This window comes from Budorcas taxicolor, chromosome 25 (genome assembly GCF_023091745.1).
Source record: "Budorcas taxicolor isolate Tak-1 chromosome 25, Takin1.1, whole genome shotgun sequence".
NCBI classification, from domain to species: Eukaryota; Metazoa; Chordata; class Mammalia; order Artiodactyla; family Bovidae; genus Budorcas; species Budorcas taxicolor.
Window position 1 is genome coordinate 49074590 of NC_068934.1, and position 23070 is coordinate 49097659.

Sequence of the window (23070 nt, forward strand, 5' to 3'; positions counted from 1 at the left end):
GGAGCTGAGTCGCTGCTGGACCCCCACCAGAAAGGCAGAGCCAAAAGTGACCTCAAGAGGCCCCAGCCCCCCACCCCCAGCACCCCTGCCATGTCTGGGGCAGACACAGCTCAGCGGCTTTCATAATCCCCCTCCCTCCCAGAGGGCCCACCCCCAGCACCCCAGGGTTTGGGGGGTTCACAATTCCTTCTTATTGGGCTCCATGAAGCAGGGGCACCTTCCCCAAGGAAGCCCCAGAGCTGCAGCATTCTCTGGGGTCTCTCTGGACCCCTGGTCGTGGGTGTGGAAGCAAGTCACACAGCAGACGTCTGGCCCAATGGCCTGGGTGGCTGGCGAGGCATTCTCTCTGCCGGGATCTCACTGCTTAGCCCTTGTCTTATGATCCATGGGACCCCAGGACTCTGGATCCAGACTGCTGGAGCCTGGAGCCTGGCACCTGCAGGCTCCCCCAGGCAAGGACACCTTACTATCTCATTGCCCCACCCTGCCCACACCCCTCTGACCTCAGGAAAAGCCTGACCCCAGCCCGTGTCCTGAGCCAGGCTGGGAGGGGAGACAGCCCCAGGTCCCAGGAGGCCAGGGTCCCAAGGCCAAAGCCAGTGACCACCGAGCTCCCACCCCCAGGACCCCAGAACTGTTCTGGCCAGGACAGAGTTCCCAAGAACAGGTACATCACTGCTTGAGCAGGCAGAGAGACGTTCCTGAGAAGGGTGTGGACACTGCCCCGTCCTCAGAGACCCACGGGGAGGCTGCTCAGGGCACGAGGCAGCCTGTGAGCCAGGAGCCGAAGGAGGCACCCTGGAACCCCTCAGCCCATCCCCAGCCTGCATGAAGGTTCCAAGTCATCATTTGTTTTCACTGTGTGGGGCAACACTCACTGCTCAGCTATTTAATTATCTCAGCAGTTGGAGAACAACAACAGAAACATTCAACCTAAAATACAGAATCCAGTCAAGATTTATCTTTTTTTTATGAATTGCACAATTCCTCCAGAACCCCTGGACCCTTTGGTGTCTGAAAAACACCCCACCCCCGACCCCCGCTGCCCTGTCTGGGATGTGGGGTGGGGGGTTCCGCTGGAGCCGCCGCCGCTCTTAGCTCTGTGGACAAGGCTTCTGCTGGGTGGTCCTGGGCTTGGTGATTTTGCGAACGGGTCGAGAGAAAAGGCCTAATTCTTTAAAACCCTTTCGGCGTCACTGGAGTCACACTAAAGACAAGAAAAGCCGACGAATGCCAAGTCTGTACAACGTTGGTCACGGGATCAAACATGTAACACGCGTGACATCATGTGAACGTCCAGAAGGGACGCCCCTTTGGGGGCAGAGAGCTGAGTGCTGGTCATGGGGTCGAACATGTAACATGTGTGACATCACGTGAACGTCCAGAAGGGACGCCCCACTGGGGGCAGAGAGCTGAGTGCTGGCCGAGGGGGTCTGGTTTCCCAAGGAGGGGGCCGAGCTCCCAATCCAGAATCCTCTGTCCGCTCTCCCCGGGGCAGGAGTTAAGCAGCCCCTTAGGAGCCGCTTGGTCAAATAGCCTTTAAAGGTAAAGAATCCACCTGCAATGCAGGAGACCAGGGTTCGATCCCTGGGTTGGGAAGATCCCCTGGAGGAGGACATGGCAACCCACTCCAGTATCCTTGCCTGGAGAATCCCATGGGCAGAGGACGCTGGCAGGCTACAGTCCACAAGGTTGGGAAGAGTCGGACATGACTGAGCAACTAAGGAGCCCGTTGGCACGCAAGACCCCAGGTCAGAACGAGCCAGGTGCGGGGGCAGAGGGCCCGCTCCTTCCATCCCGCAGTGCTCAGCTCCCACCCGCCCCAACCCCGTCTTCTGTTCTCTGGGTTTCCCACACTGCCTCCTGACCCCATAGGGGCTGCACCTCGCTCAGTGAGCGGCTTCCTAGACAGCAAACCGCTGCCCACAGCTTCGCGAGTGAAACCGACCAGCCGCAGCTCACACCCCCCACACATCATCAGCTGCAGAGGGGGCAGGTCCACATAGCCAGGGACAGACCCTGTGCCCCAGAACCCCCAGGGGTGATTCAAGCCAGCCAATCCTGAGCCCACTCCTCCTGACTCACCCCTTCCTTCCGACAGAAACCACAGTAAAACCTCCAGCCCACACGGTCCCCTCCCTCTGCCGCCTGGCCTGATCATGCTTCCCCAAGTGAGGGTCCCTGGTGGCCCTCGCACTCCCCTGGAGAACTGTGAATAACAGTCTATCCTCTTGCTGTTGCTATTCAATCGCTAAGTCACCTCTGACTCTTTGAGACCCCATGAACGGCAGCACACCAGGCTTCCCTGTCCTTCACTGTCTCCTGGAGTTTGCTCAAACTCACGTCCGTGGAGTCGGTGATGCCATCAAAGCATCTCATCCTCTGTCGTCCCTTTCTCCTCCTGCCCTCAGTCTTTCCCAGCATCAGACAGCCTGGACACAGGCCACCAGCTGTGAACAGGCTCAGGAGACACAAGTCCAAACAAGCACACTGGTGTTTGGGCGACGCCACAAGCCGCTGGCCTCCAGGGTCCAGGAACAGCCCGCAGCTCTGAGAACTGCTGTGTGCTTCGGGGAGAGCGGGGGAGCGGGCTGACTTGAGTCCCTACCCACCCACTGAGGCCTGCTGCCCTCAGCGCCCGGGCCTCGGTTTCCCCATCTGCACGCACAGCCGGCGGCACCTCAGAAGCACTTGTGCCATAAACGAGCTGCTCCGTGGAGAGCAAACAGCGTGTGGCCTGCGTCGCAGGAGCAGCTGGGGCCAAGGCCCCCAGACGGGGCAGCTTATGACGACGACACGTCTCCTCTCACTGTCCGCAGAGCGAGTCTGAAGTCAAGGTGGCCCAGGGCTCCAGAGCGGGGCCTTCCTGCCCTTCCAGCCTCTGAGGGCTCCAGGAGCCCCTGAGCTTGTGGCTGCAGCCCTCCAGCCTCTGCTTCCGTGGGCACGTGGCCCTTCCTCCATGTGTCTTTCCTGTCCTGTCTCTTAAGGACTTACTGCCTTCAGGGTCCACCTGGGTGATCCGGAATGACCTCATCTCAAAGCCCTCCCTTCTTCCCAGTGAGGTTCCAGGGACCGACAGGTCGTGTCTCCGGGGGCCCCGTCCGGCCCAGGACACGCCCCGCACAGGTGTGTGCTGCCGTTGTGGCCAACACACCGAGAGCAGACACGCCTCCTGAGGCTGCGCTGAGAGCTTGGTGTGCACCAGGCCCCCCTGGCCGCCACGGGCAGAGAGCAGGGGGGTGGCGGTGGGACACGGGGGCCAGCGCTGTGGAGGAGAAGGGGGGGGCGGGAGGATGGGGCAGGCTGGGGTGAGGCCTCGGGTACCAAGGCCAGGACGGCTTTCGGCTTTCGGGAGAAGGCGACCTGAGCAAAGGGGAGGGGCAGCGGAGAGCGTCCTGAGACCCGGGGCTGCGCTGGGAGAGGCGGGGCCAGGCCCTGCCTCCTGGGTCTCCGGGGCTGGAGGCCACACAGCGATTCCCACGGGGGCTGGGGACCGGGGCCCTGCCAGGAGTCACAGGCCTCGCCTCTGCTACAGAAATGAGTTCAGAGCCAAACCCACGAACTGGGAAATATCAGGACATGAACTGGGAGACCGGGACCCACGCTGCATAAAACAGGCAGCTATCGAGGACCTGTTGTCCAGCACAGAGAGCCCTTCCCACTGCTCTGCGGCGACCTGAACGGGAAGAAGTACAAAAAAGAGGGGACAGGACTTCCCTGGGGGTCCAGGGACTAAGAGTCCGCCTGCCAGTGCAGAGGGTATGGGTTTGATCTCCCTCGGGGAAGATCCCACGTGCCCCAGAGCAGCTAAGCCCGCGCGCCTCAGCTCCTGAAGCCTCAAGTCCTGAAATCCCTGCTGTAGAGGCTCCGCAACCACAGCGTAGCCCTCACTCGCTGAGACTGGGAGGACGTTCTCGCAGCAGCAAAGACCCAGAGCAGCCAAAAATAAATAAATAAATACAATTTTTTTAAAAAAGAGAGGGGATACGCATAGAAACATATAGCTGATTCGCCTTGCTTTGCAACGGAAACTAACACAGCACTCTAAAGCGACAAAGAGAACGCGTCAGTCACTCAGTCATGTTTGATTCTGCGGCCCCGTGGACGGTAGCCCGCCAGGCTCCTCTGTCCATGGGATTCTCCAGGCAGGAATACTAGAGTGGGTAGCCGTTTCCTTCTCCACGGGATCTTCCCAATCCAGGGACTGAACCTGGGTCTCCCGCACTGCAGGCAGATTTTTTACTGTCTGAGCTACCGTAAAGCAACTATATCTCATTAAAAAATTATTTTAAAAAAAAAGAAAAAAAATGTTAGGACAAACAGCATCTCTACACGTGACTTCTGACTTGCGCTCTGAGTCCCCAGGGCCGCAGAGCAGCCCATGGAAAAGGCGAGTTTTTGGCAGGACCAGCTCAGGACGTGAAGCTTGGACAAGTGTTTTAACCCCTAAGGGTCAGTGAGCAGCTGGGACCTGTGGGTGTGAGGCTGGCAAGTGGACAGTCGGGACGGGTCCTTGAGAAAGGGACCAATATCTGCAGGCCCAGACCACCCCCTCACCACAGTGGGGTCCAGCCCTAGGCCGGGCATGAGCTGTCAGGGAATGGTCAGGCCATGGAGAGGGACACTGAGGCCTGGGGGGGTTAGGTCCTTGCACCCAGGCCACACGGCCAGGCTCCTGCCTCACTGCCCATCTCCCACACATCAGGGGACAGAGGAGCCGGCTCAGCCTGAGGAGCACCCCCCAGACGTGAGGTCCAGCCCCCACTGGAAGGGGGGCCCCAGGAGGCCACTCCCCACTGTCCACACGCCTCATATGCTGAGGAGGAAGGGCAGGGCTGGCCCACATGAGGACATCGCTGTCTGAGCTCATCCTGTGAATGGGAGTGAGGGCCCCTCCCACTTCCAAGAAACTGGCTGGGAGCCCGGGTCCAGCCAGTTGGGCCCCGGGGACACGGGAGGATTTAGGGCCCGGGAGGAGCCCTGGGCAGTGGTGAGCAGCTGAGAGGCGCCCCGGTCAGCAGGTGAGAAGCCTTGGGGCCCCTGCACCCAGCCCACCTGCTCCCCACTGCATGGGTCTGGACTCCCCTGAGTACTTTCGGGCTCCCGTGGGCCTGGGAGCTCGGGTGAGGATGGCGAAGCAGACGGCGGGCGCGTCATTTACAAGCCGGGACCCTGGGCCCTCGTTTGTATGTACCGGGAAGGTGTGCCTGTTCTGAGAGCCGGCAGGACAGCCGTCCAGGTAACCCCTCCACTCCTCCTCACCCGCTGCCGGGGCCAGAGCCCTGCTCCCAGCACTGGCCCTCACCCTCCACCCGGCTCAGCCCCTGGGGTCCCTCAGGGAGACCGAGGCCCCGAGGACAGCTCAGCACAGTCCACGACCCCACGACCCCAGAGTCCAGCCCGGCTCTCTGGGTCCCCTGACACCACCGAGCGTGCCCGTGCCCCGCTCAGGGAGATCCTGTGAGGGGTAAAGGTGAGAGACTCCGACCCACCCCGCTAAGGCCCGCTCCCGGGCGCAAGGACAGCCACACAGAAGGGGTGGGCGAGGACCCCGGGCTGCGAGGCTGGGAGGGTCCAAGGGAGCTGCAGAAGTTTCCAGGGCCCTAAAGGAGGCAGACCTGGGTAACGGGGTGTGGGGGGAGGTGAGGCTGGTCCAGGCAGAGGCGCAGCCCAGCCGGGGGCGCCTGGGGAGACCCCAAGGTTGGGAGGCGGGCTGTCCGCCCCCACCGAGTCTCTGGGTGTCTCTGTGTCCCTCTTCATCTCTCTGTCACTCTCTGGGTGTGTGTCTGTCTCCCCCCGCATGGCTCCCTGACTCCTCACTCTAGGCTGACAGCCGCTGCGAGGCTGAGAACAAAGGCGTGGACTCTGCAGGGAGGGGGCAGGGGGAAGGGCACCTCTGAGACCCCGCCATTGGGGTCTGCCTCCCCTGTTCCGGGACAGAGTCTCTCCCCTGGGACTGGAACAGGACGTGCCCTCTCGCTGCCCCTAAGGGGCTGGCAGCAGACGCTTGCACTGGTTTTTCCTGAGGACCCGGGCATCACCGCATCCCCAAGGTTGCGAGCCTTCGGAGCTGCACACGGCCGACCCGCCTGCAGCGGGAGGAGCCGGCTGAACGCCTGCCCGGTCCGGAGAGCCAGGGAGGCTGGGGGTGTCCTCTGCCTTCTCTCATCCTCCCAGCCTCCCACCGCCCCCACAGTACGGCTCCCGCCCCCGCCCCGCGCTGCGCACCCTCCACGGCCAGCACAGAACTGAGTGTGCTCATGGCTACTGCTGGTCTCCGCCCGGCTGACCCTCTGGGACTGGGGTCCGGCAGGAGCGTAACCCAGCCTCTCCCCACATGGAGTCCTTGAGCCGTGTCCACACGGGCGCCCCCTTTGCCTCGAGTCCTGTCCAGTCGATGCTGACCTCTGCAACAACGTTGGTACCCGGCCTTCTCACCCGATCTTTGTGCATTTAGTCTAACCAACCAGCCGGGGGCAGGACCACCCACCTAGTCAGCCTCCCCGTCTTGCAAAATCCTCCTTTTACCAAGAGGTCGTGGGGCCTGCAGGGCTGGGCCTGGAAGGGGCCGTCCGGCGCACCTGCGTGCTGACGACTCACCGTCTGTTGCTTCCCTCCAGGGTCCTGCCCACCGGCTGCCCAGCCAGCCAGCCAGCATGTTCGGGATCTGGGGGATCTTCAGCAGCGTGGTTTTCTACCTCACCCTGGCCGTGGGCATCGGGGGACTGCTGGGGAACGCGCTGGTGCTCTGGCACCTCGGCTTCCACATCAAGAAGGGCCCCTTCGCCGTCTACGTGCTCCACCTGGCCGCCGCGGACTTCCTGTTCCTGGGCTGCCAGCTGGCCTTCTCGGCCGTGCGGGCAGCCCTGGGCTCCGAGCACAGCCTCCACTTCCCGGTCACCTTCATGGCCTTCTCCGTGGGCCTCTGGCTGCTGGCGGCCTTCAGCGCCGAGCGCTGCCTGTCCGACCTCTCCCCCACCTGCTACCAGGGCTGCCGACCCAGACACACGTCGGGCATTGTCTGCAGCCTCAGCTGGGCCCTGGCCCCGCCGGCCGTGCTGCTGACCGCCGACGCCTGCGGCCTGCTGCGCGAGAGCACGCGCCCACTGGCCTGCCTGCGCTACCACGTGGCCAGCGTCGCCGGGCTGCTGGCCCTGGCCTGCGCGGCCTTTGCGGCCGGCCTGGTCCTCCTCGTCTGGGTGGCGTGCTGCTCCCCGCGCCAGCGCCCGCGGTTCTTCGGCGCCGTGCTGGGCTCTGGGCTCCTGCTGCTCGTCTGCGGCCTCCCCTGCCTCCTCTGCTGGACCCTGCGCCCGTACCTGCCGAGCTTCGTGCTGTCCACCTTCTTCCCATTGGCCACCCTCCTGGCCTGTATCCACTGCAGCGCCAGGCCCCTCATCTACCTCATGGTGGGCCGGCAGCCGGGCCAGCGGGAGCCTCTGCAAGCAGTCCTCCGGCGCTCCCTGGGGGAGGGCACCCAGCTGGGGGCCGGCGGGGTCTCCCTGCCCATGGGCCGCGTGTAGGGGCCGCCCTGGCCGCCCCCCACCCCCCATCCCTTGCCAGACCCTCCAGGACTCCACGTCACGCCCCGGCTCACTCACACTGGGGACCCAAGTCCTGGGGGCCCGGTGAGCGCTGTGGTCTTGACTCCCCGCCCCTGGCCTGCAGGGAACAAGGGCAGCCCGAGGACCAGGCCAGAGACATAGCAAGGAGGCGGGGAGCTCCCAGGACTGGGGCGAGGACGGGCACCCCAGCTCCCACTTCCTTCCCACCCTGCCACCAGCTGAGGCAGGAGTGAAGAGGGTGTGGCACCCCCCAAGGCCTACATGGGGGCTGGGCGGATGGGAGCCGGGACACTGGCTGGGTGAGGGGCTGTCCTCACAGAGGACCTGCCCTGCAGTCTCCCCACTGGCCACCAGATGGCGGGGCTTCCCCACCAAGTGCTCACAAAGCACATGGGCAAAGCTGGGGTCACAGCAGAGCCCGGTGCCCGCTCAGCGCTCCCCTGCCCCTCCCAGCCCCGGGGGCCCTCGACACCTGCTGCCTGGAGGGTGCCCTTGCCCCCCGACCCCCATCTTCAGCTTCCCCTCCTCCAGGGAATCCTCTGCACACCCATCACTCCCCTCCTGCCCCTGCCCACCTGCCACAGACCTTGCCCCTTCCCCTGCCAGCACCCCACCCCCAGGGCTTCCCTGGTGAAGAAGGGGAGGGAAGAAGGAAGACTGATGGTGGATGGACTGGTGGATGAGTGGATGGACGGATGGACGGATGGTGATGCGGAAGAGAGAATGGGAGGGAGGAGGAAGACAGCTGACGCCATTCCTTGCAGCTTCCAAAGGAGAGATCCTGTTATGTGTTTCTGATATTTTAAAACTATACTTCATGATCATTGTCAAGACTTTCAAGTCCTACAGAAAATACTGAAAAGCTACGTCACCAAACCTTTAGGACTCAGAGCGCGGCACGTGAGGCATAGAACCCTCCGGCCGTGTTCATTTTTGTGATGGAGAGCCACAGAAATTTCAATTTTTACCAAAGATGAAGACATTCTATACCTGCTACGTGAAACCTGTTACAACAATGCCTCTTACAACACGAGGAGAATTGTTTCTAAAAAGTTGTCCTTTTTTCACTGGAAAAGGTATGTGCTGCTCATCCTTGGGACTTTGGAGAACGCTAAGGAAAGGAAAGAAGACTTCCCTGGACCCCTCCCCGGCCCAGGGACACTTCTGCAAGCTGTCCATCCCTCCTGGGATGGACAGGACTGTGGCCACCCCAGGTCCTCCCACTTGGTCTCCCCAGACAGTGCCCTGAGGACTGGATGCTTCTGACAGCCTAGCAGGCTGAGGAAGGAGGGTCAGCGACCTCAGCCTTGGCTTTGGGGGTAAGATGGGGAGGAGCCATCCATTCTTGGGACCACTTCATGCTGGACCCAAGGAGGGGTGTGGCTTCCTTCCTAGAGCCCCTGGAAATGCGATGAGGGTGGGACAGCCTCAGAGGTGCGCCAGCATCAGCCTCCACCTCTCCCAGCCCCAGGAAATAGCTGCAGGGCCCCCTGAGGGGCCGTCCGTCCGCGTGCCAGACAGGCAGCTGGGCAGCTGGCAGTGTCTGGGGTGCGTAATGAGCAGCCCAGTCTGGACAGATGGGCAGGGCCAAACCTCTGTCCCAGAACCTGCTGCTGGGCAAACGGACGCCAGCCTGGGCCCTATAGAGCCAGCGTGTCCCCACTCCCGGAGAAGTGACGGCTGCCTAGAGCGACCTGCAAAACCGGGACTGGGCTCCCTCTGGCGTCTCTCCCACCGGGTGACCTCCGGCAAGTCTCCTGACAGCGGGAGCCTCGTCTGCAGAAGGAGAAGCAGAGTAGCATCTCCGACCTGGACTCCGAGGAAGGAGGCAGGAGGCCAGGCTGGCAGAGGGTGGACCATGACCTTCCTGACCTTCAAGGTCAGCCACGTCACCTCTGCCATCTCCAGCTCCGTCTCTGGGCAGAGCTCCGCGTGTCCCCAGCCCGCCCTGACCTTAGCCCAGAAACCGCGCTGACGGCTGGCACCCCGCCCAGCCCCTGGGGCCTGTGCTCGTGTCTCTCTGTCCTGTGACACTGGGAGCTCCTGGCAGCGGGCGCCCTGCCCTCAGCTCCCCTGGTGCCCGCCCACCGGCTGAGCATCCGGAGGGGCTCCCTCCCACCTCGTGCTGCGCTTCCTGCGTTCATTTTAGCCTCAGTGTCTGCACGTCTCACTGGAAGGCGAGCTCCTGGGGGTCTGGGTGTGGGCCGTCTCCCTGGGCTGAGACCCGGACGGCTGGGAGGAGCGGCCTGACAGGCATTCGCGGGGTGGGAGGACCGGTAGATGGGTGAGCGGGTGACGGCGCGAACGTGGGATCCAGTGAGTCAAGGATATGGCTGAATGGAGCGCCACTCAGCAGGATCAGCCCAGGCTAGTTCTGGGAGCTTCTGGGTCAGCCGAGGCCTGACCACTGACCTGACACCTGAGCAGCAGACAGGAGATGCGAGAGACCCAGGTGCTCAGAGCTGCCCCAGCCCATCACCAGCTCGCCACCCCACTCTCCGCTTTCAGCCAGCAACACCAGCAGGGGCAACTCAGGGCCAGGGGCGGGGCGGGAGCTCGGGGGAGGGTCACGCCAAGGTGTGGCCGCTTCCCCAAGAGCTCAGCGTCTGGAGAAGCGATGGACACGTCCGCTCAATCCAAGGACGGCATGTGAAGAGGCTTAGAGAGGCCCCGTGTGTCCCAGTTTGACCTTGACAGCCATCAGCGTGTCCACCCCCTTCTAGTCGTGTGTGTCCCGGTGTGGATGACACACCGTCTGGCCCCGCCTAGTGTTACAGATGCAAGGAAGAGGGTCACATGCCCCCTCACTCATAAAGCAGAGGGGACTCCCAGGAGGAGGGGGTGCCAGCGCTGATCCCGGGACTGCCTGTGTCAGGAAGGAACTAGAATCCACGGGGGACAGTCTGAGAGGCCTCCAAACACAGCAGAGAAGAAGAGAAAGAAAGAAGGGGGCCCCAGAGGAGGCTGAAGGCGCTGGATCCTGGGATGGGACGGGTGTGCCTTAGACACGAGACAGAGGCCCACCGGGGACAGGGGGCGAGAGCAGCCGCGTGACCCTCCTTCCCGGCTGGCCTTTCCTGTGGTTCTGCTCAGAGCAAGTGTGGTTGCTGTGAAACAGGTCAAGTTTCAGCTGATTTTTCTTTTTCTTTCCATGTGGATAACCAGCCATTCTAATAACATTTGTTGACAAGGCTTCCCTTCTCCCATGAATTACATGGGCGTCTCTATTGTAAATCAGTTGATTGTACATGGAAGGTTTATTTCTGGACTCTGTTCTGTGTTGGCCTGTTTTTCCTTATACCAGCATCACACTGTCTTAAGTACCAGCATTAAAAATAAGTCAGGAAATCAGGTGGTCTACAATTTTATATTTCTTCTTCAAAATTTACATTTCCCAATATGGTTTAGAAGAAACCTGACAATTTCTTCAAAGATCTACTGAAAATGTGACTGGGATGGCATTGAATCTATTCAATTATTCTATAAAAATTCATGGAAGGTTTCCCTGGTGGTCTGGTGGTTAAGACTCTGTGCTTCCACTGCGGGGTCGAATTTTCCATCCCTGGTCAGGGGACTTGCTTCTGCTGCACAAGCCAGGGCCAAAAAAACATCACGGGTAACTGACACCTTAACGCTATGGAGTTTTTCGGTTAATAAGCATGTTTAGTTGCTAAGTCGTGTCCGACTCTTTGTGACCTCGTGGCTTGTATCTCGCACCCCAGGCTCCTCTGTCCATGGGATTCTCTAGGCAAGAATACTGGAGTGAGTTGCTGTTTCCTTCTCCAGGGGATCCTCCCGACCCTGGGATTGAACCCACACCTCTTGCGCTGAAGGCAGTCTCTCGCACTGCAGGCAAATTCTGTACTGCTGAGCCACCAGGAAACCGTGTTTTAAATCCCACCTCCCCTCGGCATAGGTATCTTGCTCATATTTTGGGAAATTTATCCCCAGGTATTTGAAGCTTTGATGCTATGCAGAATTATCTTTTAATTTCATTTTCCAATTGTTTCATCTTGACTTTTTATACGATTGAATAACTCTCCTGCCAACTTTCTAAATTAGTTCTGAGTCTTTTTAAATTTTTGTTTATTTGTTTATTTATTTGGCTGTGCCCGTTCTTAGTTATAGCTCTCAGGACCTTCATCCTGCATTGCGGCATTTAAACCCTTAGTTGTGGCCTGTGTGGTCGGGCTCCCTGACCAGGAATGAGTCCCAGGCGCCCTGCATTGGGAGTGTGGAATCGTAGTCCCTGGGCCACCAGGGAATCCTCTCTAGTCGTCTTTTTGAAGTCTGCTTAGGGTTTCCTATGTACAAAATCATGTCATTTGCAAATAGAGATCATTTTACTTCTTTCTTTTATTTCCTTTTCTTCTTTAATTGCACTGGCCAAGACCTCCCTTCAGTGTTGAATGGAAATGGTAAAAATGGCATCCCTGCCTTATTCCCAATCTTATAGGGAAAGTGCTCAGTATTTCCCCACTAAATACAATGTTAAATATAGGTTTTTTTGTATATACCCTTTGTCATACTGATATAATTTCCATCTATTCCTAATTTCCCAAAAGTTGCTTTTTTTTTTAATCTTAAACGGGTATTGACCTTTACTGCACCTCTTTCTTCATTTATTGAGATGACCTTATGGTTTTTCTCCTCTGGGGCTTCCCCGACGGCCCAGTGGGCAAAGAATCTGCCTGCAGCGCAGGAGACGCAGGAGGTGCCGATTCGATCCCTGGGTTGGGAAGATCCCCTGGAGGAGGAAATGGCGACCCGCTCCAGTGTTCTTGCCTAGAAAATCCCACAGAGGAGCCGGGCTGGCTGCAGTTCATGGGCTTGCACCGGGTCGGACACAACTGAGCGACTAAGCGCGCGCGCACGCGCGCGCGAGTGCGCACACACACACACACACACACACACACGGCTTTTCTCCTTTACTCTGTTACGTTGGAGAACTTCACTGATTCGTTTTCCAATGCTGACCTCATCGTCCCTAGATAAACCCCACTTGGCCAGAATATATTTTCCATTTGACTTATCACAGAGTCTGCCTTGCTAAACATTTGATAAGGGCATTTGCACTTACATTCGTGGGAGATGCCGCCTCTGGCTTTTTTTTCCTCATAATGCCCTTGTCAGTTTGGAGTATCAGTTATCCTCTTCTACGCTGTAAGAATCTAGGTAAGACCAGTACTATTTCACCAGAGAAACCATCTTTCGTGGAAGGAGTGCAAAATGCAATTTCAGTTTCTTTAACAAATACAGGGCTACCCGGATTTTCTTTCTCTCCTTGCATCAGTTTTAGAAAGTCTTGGTTTTCAGGGAATTTTTTCCTTCCATCATCTGAATTGAGCATAAATGTGAATGAGCCACCTTGGAGGTGGACCCTCCTACCCCAGTCAGGACTTCAGATGACCAAGATGCCTGGTCATTACAAGACCCTGAGCCAGAACGGTCCTAGATACGTCACTCCCCAATTCTTGACTTACAGAAGCGATGAGAGAAAGCTTATCGTTTTAAGCTGCTAAAGTTTGGAGTTGTTACAAAGCAATAGATTACTAATACAATTATGAAATATTCCTCTTTATCTCCAGTGACACCCTTCTGTCGAGTCTGACTCTTCGCAATCTTATCAGTCGTAGCCAGCCAGGCTCCTTTGTCCATGGGATTCTCCAGGCAAGAATACTGGAGTGGGTTGCCGTTTCCTTCTCCAGGGGATCTTCCTGACCCAGGGATTGAACCTGTGTCTCCTAAGTGTCCTGTATTGGCAGGCAGGTTCTTTATCACTAGCACCACCCATAGACTGAGCAAAGCATCTTCCCATACATAGCATGCGTGCAGACTAACCTTCAGTTGTGTCTGACCCTATGCGACCCCGTGGACTGCAGCCCACCAGGCTCCTCTGTCCATAAGATTCTCCAGGCAAGAATACTAGAGTGGGTTACCCTGCCCTCCTCCAGGGAATCTTCCCAACCCAGGGACTGAACCCACAGCTCTGATGTCTCTTAAACAGGCAGGCGGGTTCTTTACCATTAGTGCCACCTGGGAGCCCACCTGAAGGTCTCCTCTGCCTGAAATAAGTCACTAGCTGCCCTGGCTAGCTTGTCATTGTTGTCTGAATGGCAGATTTTTTTCACTCTTTTCTTTCAATCTTTCTGCATCTGTGGCTCTTGTAAATAGCACATTTTGGGGTAGTATTTTTTAATCCAGTGTGAAAATCTCTGCTTTTTATTCAGAGCACTTAGTCCACTTACATGTACTATAATCACGGATGCGACTGAATATAATCTACCGTCTCAGTATTTGCTTCTATTTGTCACTTACATTCATTGTCCTGTTGAGCTTCACTTCTTGCCTTCTTTCTGATTAATCAAATCATCTTTAGTGCTCCATTTTATCTTCTCTATTGGCTTTTTAGCTACAGCTCTTTGTTTTATATTCTGGCAAGTTTCCCCAGAGATGATAATATGCCCTTTTAACTTAACACAGCGAATAGTAAACCACTCAACATACAACTTAAGGACCCTCCAACGGATGAAGCCCTTTTTCCCCCTCCAGCTCTTTGGATTACTTTTATACCTTTAATTTCTACAAATGTTATAAACCCCAACATATATCTTTACTATTCTTGCTTTGTAGAAATTAAGAAGAAAATATCCCTTATGATTATCCACACACGCATCATTTCTAGCTCTCTTCATTTTTCACTTTCAAATATGAAGCACTTCTCTTCAGCCTGGAAAACTGCCTGTTTTCAGAAGAATGAAAAACGGCAGGACCTGGGCTTGCGACTCCGGCTGAGTCAGCAGGTCTTAGAATAGACTAAACAAAGCTATCAAGTGTGTTTCTTCCTCCCATGGGACGCCTGTAGGTGGGCACACTCCCCTCCCAGAGAAGGGGCCTCCGGGGGCTGGCACGGCCCCTCCCAGCAGGGAGGAGGGGCCTGCAGCTCTGGACCCCCTCCCAGCCTGCAGGAGCTAAGCTTTTGCAGAGTGAATACCTGCTTCCTGGACCTGCGGGAAAACTGCTCTGCGGTCAGGGAGGCCCTCGGCCTGTCTGCCCTCCCTCTCTGACCTCATGCGGGGCCCTGGCCTCCCACTTGCTGGCTTATCTTTGCCAGCCACAGCTTCCGGGGGCCCATCAGTCTGCATTTGGTCGCCCCCAGGCGTCAAAGCGGGGATTTGAGAAGAGACCACACTCTGTGTGGAGCTCCTGACAAAGGTGCTTCACGGCCTGGAGACCGCCTGGCATCCCAAAAGGGCATCAGGGACCCTGCTCTCCCTGAGAGCTCATCAGCAACCACCCAGGGCAGGCCCTCGGCGGTCACACTGGGCCAGAGGTCAGCTGCTGGGGGCCTGCGAGCCTGCGGTCAGGTGCCTTTGTTGGCGTTCACAGTGGTTAAATCTTGATCAGTTAACAGCACTTACAGTTGGGAAATTTCCCTCCAAACTTCATATTTCGGGCCTCTCCTGAATGTCAGAGGCTGGCAGACCTCACTTGCTTTGCCCTCTGCACACAAAGGAAGGGTGGGGCAGCCTCCCTGTGGGGGTTCCTCACTGCCCCCCAGAGGGCCCCCTTCTCCACTGTCACCTGAGCCCTGGCCACTGGACTGCATCCCACTGTCGTTTCCTAGATCAAAGCGGAGAGTGAGTGGGTCTTCTTTGCCCCCTTTTTTCGTGAAAAATAGGGGAAAACAGACCCAAGGGACCCCCTCGCCATGAGGAAAAAAAAGGAGAGAGCTTGTTTCTTTGTAAGTAGGATGAACATTCCTTTATGTATTACATCCAAAAAAGCACATGAGGCATTGGACTCTCTGCAAGGGTAAGATTCCCACCGCCCGCGGAGAGATGGAGGCCCAGACAAAGTGGGGGCTCCGCCGGTCCCCCCACTGGGCCGCAGCAGAGCTCGGCCCCACGGACAGCTGCGTGGGCACATGTGCACTGCTGGCCCAGGCCTCCGGAGCCGCGATAAGGATGCTAGTGTCTCAGCCCGGCAGGCCCAGGCCGGTGAAAGGCAGTTTCCCCGCCCTCCAGCAAGCAGGCGGCAGGGGGCCTGCGCCGGCCAAGTGGCCTGGAAAGATGGGCTGCAGGTGGGGGAGGCGGCTGCAGAGACGCTGATGAAGGACATTCTGCGGCTTCCAGCGGGGACTCCCGAGCCTCGCCAGAGACACAGGGAGCAGGGCGCAGACAGACGGAGAGGTCCTATGCCTCGTGCATTGAGGAGCGGTGAGCAAGGCCAGTCTGGGGCTTGCTCCTCATTAGCAGCTCAGTAGGAGGCCTCTCAGCACCTGTGCGCCGGGGAGAAGGCCAACCCCTCCCAGAGCAGCCTTCCGGGATCGAATTGGAGGATGGGGTTCCCTCCAGGCTCAAAAACATTGCCTCTGCGTTCTCCATGGGGCCTGAAATTCCACCATTAACGTCACACTTTGGGGGTGAAGGGACATATACATTGACTTGTTTAATTAGAGAGGGAAGTAGCAGAGTGGAGGTGGCTCCCAGGGCCAGGGTGGGACCAGGGTTGGCCAGAAAACATGGAATGGAGTGAGCAGGTTTTCAGGATTATATATGGCCCCTGACGCCAGGCTAGGAGGAAGTGGGGGGACCAGTAGACCTCCAGGGCCAGAGGCGCCACCTCATGCCAGGCCCTTGCACAGCACTTCTTTCTGTTGTTTTAAAATATCATCATCACCACCACCCCCACCACCATCACCACCATCACCACCACCACCACCACCATGATCACTACCACCATCATCACCATCACCACCACCACCACCACCATGATCACCACCACGATCACCATCACCACCACCACCACCATCACCACCACCATCACCACCACCACTACCGTCACCACCACCACCATCATCACCACCACCATCACCACCACCACCATCACCACCACCACCATCACCACCACCACCATCACCACCACCACTACCGTCACCACCACCACCATCATCACCACCACCATCATCACCATCACCATCATCACCATCACCACCACCACCACCACCACCACCATCATCACCACCATCACCACCATCACCACCACCACCACCATCACCACCATCCTCACCATCACCACCATCACCACCACCACCATCACCACCTTCACCACCATCACCACCATCATCACCACCACCACCATCCTCACCACTACTACCGTCACCACCACCATCACCACCACCACCATCACCACCTTCACCACCATCACCACCATCACCAGCATCACCACCATCACCACCATCCTCACCATCACCACAACCACCACCACCACCACCATCCTCACCACTACTACCGTCACCACCACCATCACCACCATCACCACCATCCTCACCATCACCACAACCACCATCACCACCATGATCACCACCACGATCACCATCACCATCACCATCACCATCACCACCATCACCACGCTCATCACCATCACTCCTCATCGTCCTCCTCAAGACATTCCCAACTCCCTGCCAAAGACAAAGGAAGGCAGGAGGAAGAGAGCCACCCCACACCTCCTCCATGCTCCACAGCTCAGGTCACAGAGCCTGCACCCACCTCTGTGCCCCTCGGCTCCCTCCCTCGCCTCATGCACACACACAGCCTTCTTCATCAGACAGGTACCAGGTTCCCCAGAGTTGACCTCAGCAGTCTCTAAATTGTACTCTGACACCAGCCTTCTCTGCACGTATGCACACCTGTCTGCAAACTCAGGTAAGCATGGGGCTCAGGAGCTCTGTCCCTAACTTGGTGCTGGCTGTGTTGGGCATGGGCCTGCTCCTAAACAGCGAATAGCAGAGATGGAGGAGGGGCTGCCAGAGAAGAGAAAGAGGGAGGGGAGGAAGCAGGGAGGGAGAGAGGGAGGGGCCGACATCTGAGGAACAGATCAAATTCTCGCTAGATCCCAGGGGAAGCCTTGGGCCACCTGCAAAATTCCAATGGTCAGCAGGGCTGCTAACCAGACTTGGCGGCTCTGCTCTGGTCCAACCCAGGAGCTGGGGGCCAAACTGGCCCTCAGACCTGCTTGGACTACACCTCCTCCCTGGGGCAGGGGGAGGGGTGTGGTCACTGGTGATGGTCTCACGCCCCGCTTGGTGACTGTGACCCCTGAAGATGGGCAGGACAGGTGGGGTGTCCACCCTCTAGGGTGGGGACAGCGCTGCCTAGCATCTGCCGCCAGCTGTCATGGTCTGGGCAGGTCCGGCTACCTGCCTGTCATGGGGTGCCAGGGGTCCTGCAGACCAGCCTGGAGCCTCCCAGCCCACCCCCACCACAGAAGCTTCTGTGGCGGGTCCCAGTGCAGGCCAAGGTCTGGGGGCTGACGGCCTTCACCAGAGTCTGCCCTGGGTCTTGAGAGGCCACTTTGCAGCCGGAGGCACAGAGAGGCTAAGGGACCTGCCTGGCGGGTGGTGGGTGTATCGACAAAGCTCAGGCCACGGACCTGCAGGGCGGCCTCCCTCCACTTCAGAGTGGCAAGTTGGGCAAAGGGTCCAAGGGTCATGTGTACAAGACCCTGTAGAGCAGAGTCAGAGGGGCATTCTGGCTGCCCAGGCCACTCCTCTGGACCTACTTCCTTCATGCCCTGAATCCAGCTGTAGGCCACTCGGGGCCAGCAGCAGAGCTGAGCGTGTGAAGGAGAGGCTGGCACCCTGGTGGCAGAGGCCAGACAAGGGCTAAAGATGGCCTTGCTGACACATCCCAGTGTCTGTCTCACTGCCCTCCTCCGCGGCCTCCCAGGAGACACCTGTCCTCCCCCCCAGACCCCAGGGGTCACCTGCATCCCACTGTCCTCCCCCCTAGACCCCAAGGGTCACCTATGTCCACTGCCCTTCCCCCAAGACCCCAGGGGTCACCTGCATCCCACTGTCCTCGCCCCCAGACCCCAAGGGTCACCTATGTCCACTGCCCTCCCCCCCAGACCCCAGGGGTCACCTATGTCCACTGCCCTCCTCCCCAGACCCCAGGGGTCACCTATGTCCACTGCCCTCCCCCCCAGACCCCAGGGGTCACCTGCGCCCCACTGCCCTCCTCCCCGGCCCCCACGAAGAGTCACCTGTGTGTAGGGAACCTGCAGCTCTCCCAACCCAACTTCCAAAAGCAGGCTCGTCTGCACTTGCTCCTGCGATGCTGCAGGCAGGGGGCGGGGTGAGCAGGGCCTGCAGGGCAGGGTGGGCGACGCAGGGTGAGCAGGGCTGGGCTGGGCGGGAGCTGGCTACTCCGGGCAGCGGAGAGTGACACTGGCACCTAGGGAGCTGGGCTGAATTCGCGGTGCCTCACGCTCGCTGTGTGACCCCAGGCTGTCGCTCAGCCTCTCTGTGCCTCAGTTTCTGCCAGGGAGGAAGAAGTCCCAGGAGGTCACGGCGGGCATCTTCTGGTGTTGCGTGATGACCCGTCTGCCTCCCACTGTCATCTCTAAACAAACCTGCCAACGGGGAGGTGCGGCTGCCTCGGGCTGTTAGGTAACACCCCAGCCTGCTCCTCAGACCACAGCCGCACGGCTGGACCCAGATCTGTCTGGCGCCCGGAGGCGGCTGCTGCAGCTGGTCCTGCTCGTGGCAGCTGGGGGCTGGAGGGGACGGCTGCAGGCTCTGGAGAGGCGCATGCGGGACGGCCGGCCCTCTGCCCGCCGGCCCTCACTGGGCAGCCTGCCTCACTTGTCCACGGCCACTCCGGACACTGCTTGGACACTCCCCTGGAGACTCCGCCAGCTCCGAACCTGCAGGGTCCCCGCCCAGAAGAGCCTGTGCTGGGGGTGGCCAGGGTCCGAGGGGTCAGCTGAGCCCTCTGCTGGGCAGGCACACCACCCCACCCCACTGCCCACCCCATCTCCCCCCTGAGGGGGCGGCAGAGCTCAGTGGAAACTCCAGGGGACCAGCCTGGAGGAGGGAGCCAGCCCGCCGCGCGGATGCCCTGCTGCACGGTGAGTGAGCGCGCCCCCGCCTGGGCTGAGGAGATGGCCCCGCTGAGGTTTGGGGGCTGAAGGGAAGGTCTGGGCGCCCGAGGAGGGGCCGGGGAGCAGCAGGTGGCAGAGCCCTCCGGTTTTCTGCTGACTTCCCCCAGGTCCCCAGTGGGAGTGGGCCAGGGGCTGACACACCAGCCCGGTGGGGGTTGGCTCTGCCCGCTCGTCCCCAGACGCGCCCCTCAGCTGAGCCGGGCAGGTGGGTCCCAGGGCACTCCAGGCAGTACTGCATTGCACCCACACCTGGGCCTCAGCATCCCTTCCCCCCGCCCCTGGGGGCAGCTCCAGCCAGCGTCTCCTGGAGGAGCAGCGGGACAGGCTGGGCGCTTCGGGACTTGAGAGCCCTGCAGGGTCACTTCTGAAGATCCCTGTGTCCTGTCAGAGCCTCAGACTTCTGGCTTCTTTGCCTACCATGGTTCCTTTCTTAAAAACCGGACTTCAGAGGAGGGTATCTGTGAATTTCTGAGCTAACGTCACCCTGGCAGGGTGGAGTATAAAGCTGAGAGGTGCTCAGGGTGGTGATGGAGGACACGGATGCAACCTGGGGTGCAGATGGGATTCCTGCAGCAGAAGTGGGGTCCCCAGCCTGTGTGTGCACCAGGCACCTGGGGAGCTCAACGCCTTCGCCCTGGGGGGCTCTGAGGTCGGGGGGGGGGGGCCTGGCCACCACGGCATTGTCTCCTCCGGCGTTTACCTAATGTAAGGAGGCTGCAGCCCAGGGCCTGTGGTCCAGACCCTGGGTGAGGAAGGCTGTCTTGGTGCGGCGGGGCGGGAGCAGCCGGCTCAGGAGCAGCCGGCTCAGGACCCCAGGAGAGCCCCGGGGCTGGATGCAGGGCCGCCCTAGACCGGGCCAGCGTGGAGGACTTGGGGAGGCAGAGGTGATGGTCACAGAGCCTGGGTTCAAGTCCCTGCTTCACCCCAGGTGTGTGTCCCTGGGCAAGGGCCTGCCTTCTGCCTCTGCTCGCTTTGTCCATCTGGGAGGTTAATAATCGCGCCCGCCTCGCCACCACTTTCGTGAGAATGAAACATGTTCCCGGATGTGGGGTGGCTGGCATGGTGTAACACCAGGCCATAGGTGAGTTGTTGGTTGTTGCCACTAAAAATTCAACTGAATGTTCATTAATTTTGATGTTGCATTTTCCTATTCATCTTTGGAGAGCCAACAAATCCATTTTAGTCTCAGATAAGTGTGTACCTCTTGAGAGGCTGTGCCCACAGTTCTGGCAGCGAGAAGTTCCATGGCTCGGGTCCTGGGCGGGAGGGGTGAGGGGAGGGCAGCGAGCTCCTTAAACAGAGGGCAGCGGGGCCGGGAGGCTGTCCCGTGAGTGGGGACCACCGGCCATGCAGCAGCCAGCCCCGGGTCTGAGCCTCCCACCCCCCAGGGACCCCCCACCCCAGGTCAGTAGGGGAGGCACTCAGACCTGCCGCAGACCAGCCCCCCTGCAGGTCTGCTCCTGCTGACTCTCAGGCTGACTCCTCCAGGCGGCAGAGGGGGTGAAGAGAGGAATAATAATTGGGCCAAAGGGAACATCCAGACTTCACTTCTCAAGCTCTCCTCCTGCAGCCAAGGAAGGCGGGGAGGGAGACGCTGAGCCCACAGCCCCTGGACCCCGCTCGGGGGCAGGGCTGCAGGGGAGCAGGCTCCCCTGGGGTCCCCACACCCTGGGCTTCTGCCTGCGAGGAGGGCCCCCAGGGCCACAAGAGACGCCCCTCCAGAGGTCTGATTGAAGCCATTGGCTGGTGACTTTGGATGAAAGACTCTCTTTTTCCTAAAAGGAAACCCGAGGTGATGGGGTGGGGATGGGGCGCCTGGGAGTGGCAGGAGCCAGGAGACGGTGGTGACTGCAGCCGGGCGGAGCATGGCTGCTAGGATTTGGGGGCCTGAGGGGGCTGGGCAGCTCCAAACAAGCCTCTTGGCTAGGCTTCTGCCGTCCTTCTCAAGGAGCCCCCACAGGGCCCTCAGGCCCACGCGAGTCCCTGGGCTGGACAGCCCTTGTGCACTGTCCCAGATCCCTCGACTTCACCAGCCTTGCTGTGCCCCTCCCCCAGACCAGACCCTTACCGCCTCCCTCCCCTCCCACCCCTCCTGCCCTGCAGCACCACCTAGGATCACCCCGCCTCCTCACACTCCCCCTGGGTAAGGCCAGGGCAGGGGCAAGGATGCCCCAGAGCCAGCCGGCCAGAGGGGCCCGCTCGGTGCCCGGGGGCCCAGGGTGACCCAGGTGTGTCCTGCAGCCCTCTGGGCCTTCATCTCCAGCCAGAAAGTGTCACACCGCAGCTGGCTGAGTCAGGAGCCAGCATCCTCTGGCTGGCAGTCCTCGGCTGGCTCACAATTTGTCCTTATCACATCCTTGTCCGTCCTCCAGAGCCCAGTCCACCCCGGGAACCCACGGCCCCCGCCCAGCCCCTCAGGCCTCCCTGAACCCATGTCCGCTCGGCTCCTCCTCCAGGCCTGGGGGGGCTCTGAGGACTGACTCAGCAGGAGGGCAGCTCCCTTGGCACCTCAGTAACAGAGCCATCTGAGACCCACCCTGTCCTTACCCGTCTCGGGCCAAGCATTAGCAGACTGGGCGCCCCAGACCCCGAGAGAGACCCAAACACCTTCTCTGACCAGCAGCTCATCGGTCCAGCCCAAATATGCTCACCAGACATTTCCAGGCATCATTCTGTGTGAAACCTCCCTGGGGGTCCAGGAGATACAGAAAGAGCTGGACACCCCCAACCTCACCCCTCCGACACCCCACCATGGGCCTGGAGGAGACAGATTCAGAGCAGGTCATCAACAGAGCAGCAAAGTGCGCCAGCTCCAGGGTGCAGCCAGGCGGGCGGGGAGGGTGGCGGGAGCTGACTGCAGGTCACCGAAACGGCCCCCTGGCCCCCACCTGCTGAGCGCAGCCGTCCTTGGGGCTTTCTGTTCTAGCTGTCTTATCCCTACACCTGCCTGTGAGTAACTACTGTCCTGAGTGAGGACTGTCTTGTTGCTGGGGAAACTGAAGCTTGGGAGGCTGTATTGGTCAGCTAGTGCTGTGTAACAAATTGCTACACACTTAGCAGCTCCAAGAGCTTCTCCCCAGCCCCCACCCCACCGCTATTATTCCCTTGGCCAGCAGTCCAGGCTTTGCTGGGGTGTCTGCTCAGAGCCTCACAGAGAAATCAGGACAGCTGCCGGCGAGTTCCTTCGGTTTCCCCTGGGAGAGAGCTCACGCCCACAATCACCCAGGCCCTTGGCCAACCTCCATTTCCAGCAGCTGTAGGACTGAGGCCCTGGTTCCTCGCTGGTTGTCAGCGGGGCCACTGTGTTCCCTGCCACGTGGCCTCCTCTGTCTTTGCGGGGAGAGCCTCCCTCCCATCACAGCCTCCTCCGTCTCTGGCCTCTGGATCCAGTAGCCAGACCCGCTCCACTCATCTCCTCGTTGATGAACCAAGGTCAGCTGAGTAGGGACCTCAGTGACCTCTGCAAAGACCCCTGTTGCCAGGTTGAGTGAAGTCGTCACAGGCACCATCTCGCTGGCATTCACAGGTGGCACCCAAGCTCAAGGGCAGGACATCGTGGGGA

The 23070-nt window shown here is 59.5% G+C and overlaps 1 protein-coding gene across 1 annotated transcript; it reads left to right on the top strand.

The window, feature by feature from the left end:
- Positions 1 to 6656: 6656 nt before the first annotated feature.
- MRGPRG (MAS related GPR family member G) lies at positions 6657 to 7520 on the top strand. The gene has a single exon (XM_052662556.1). It carries the CDS (start codon positions 6657 to 6659, stop codon positions 7518 to 7520), a length of 864 nt encoding a protein of 287 aa, XP_052518516.1.
- The last annotated feature ends 15550 nt before the right edge of the window (positions 7521 to 23070 follow it).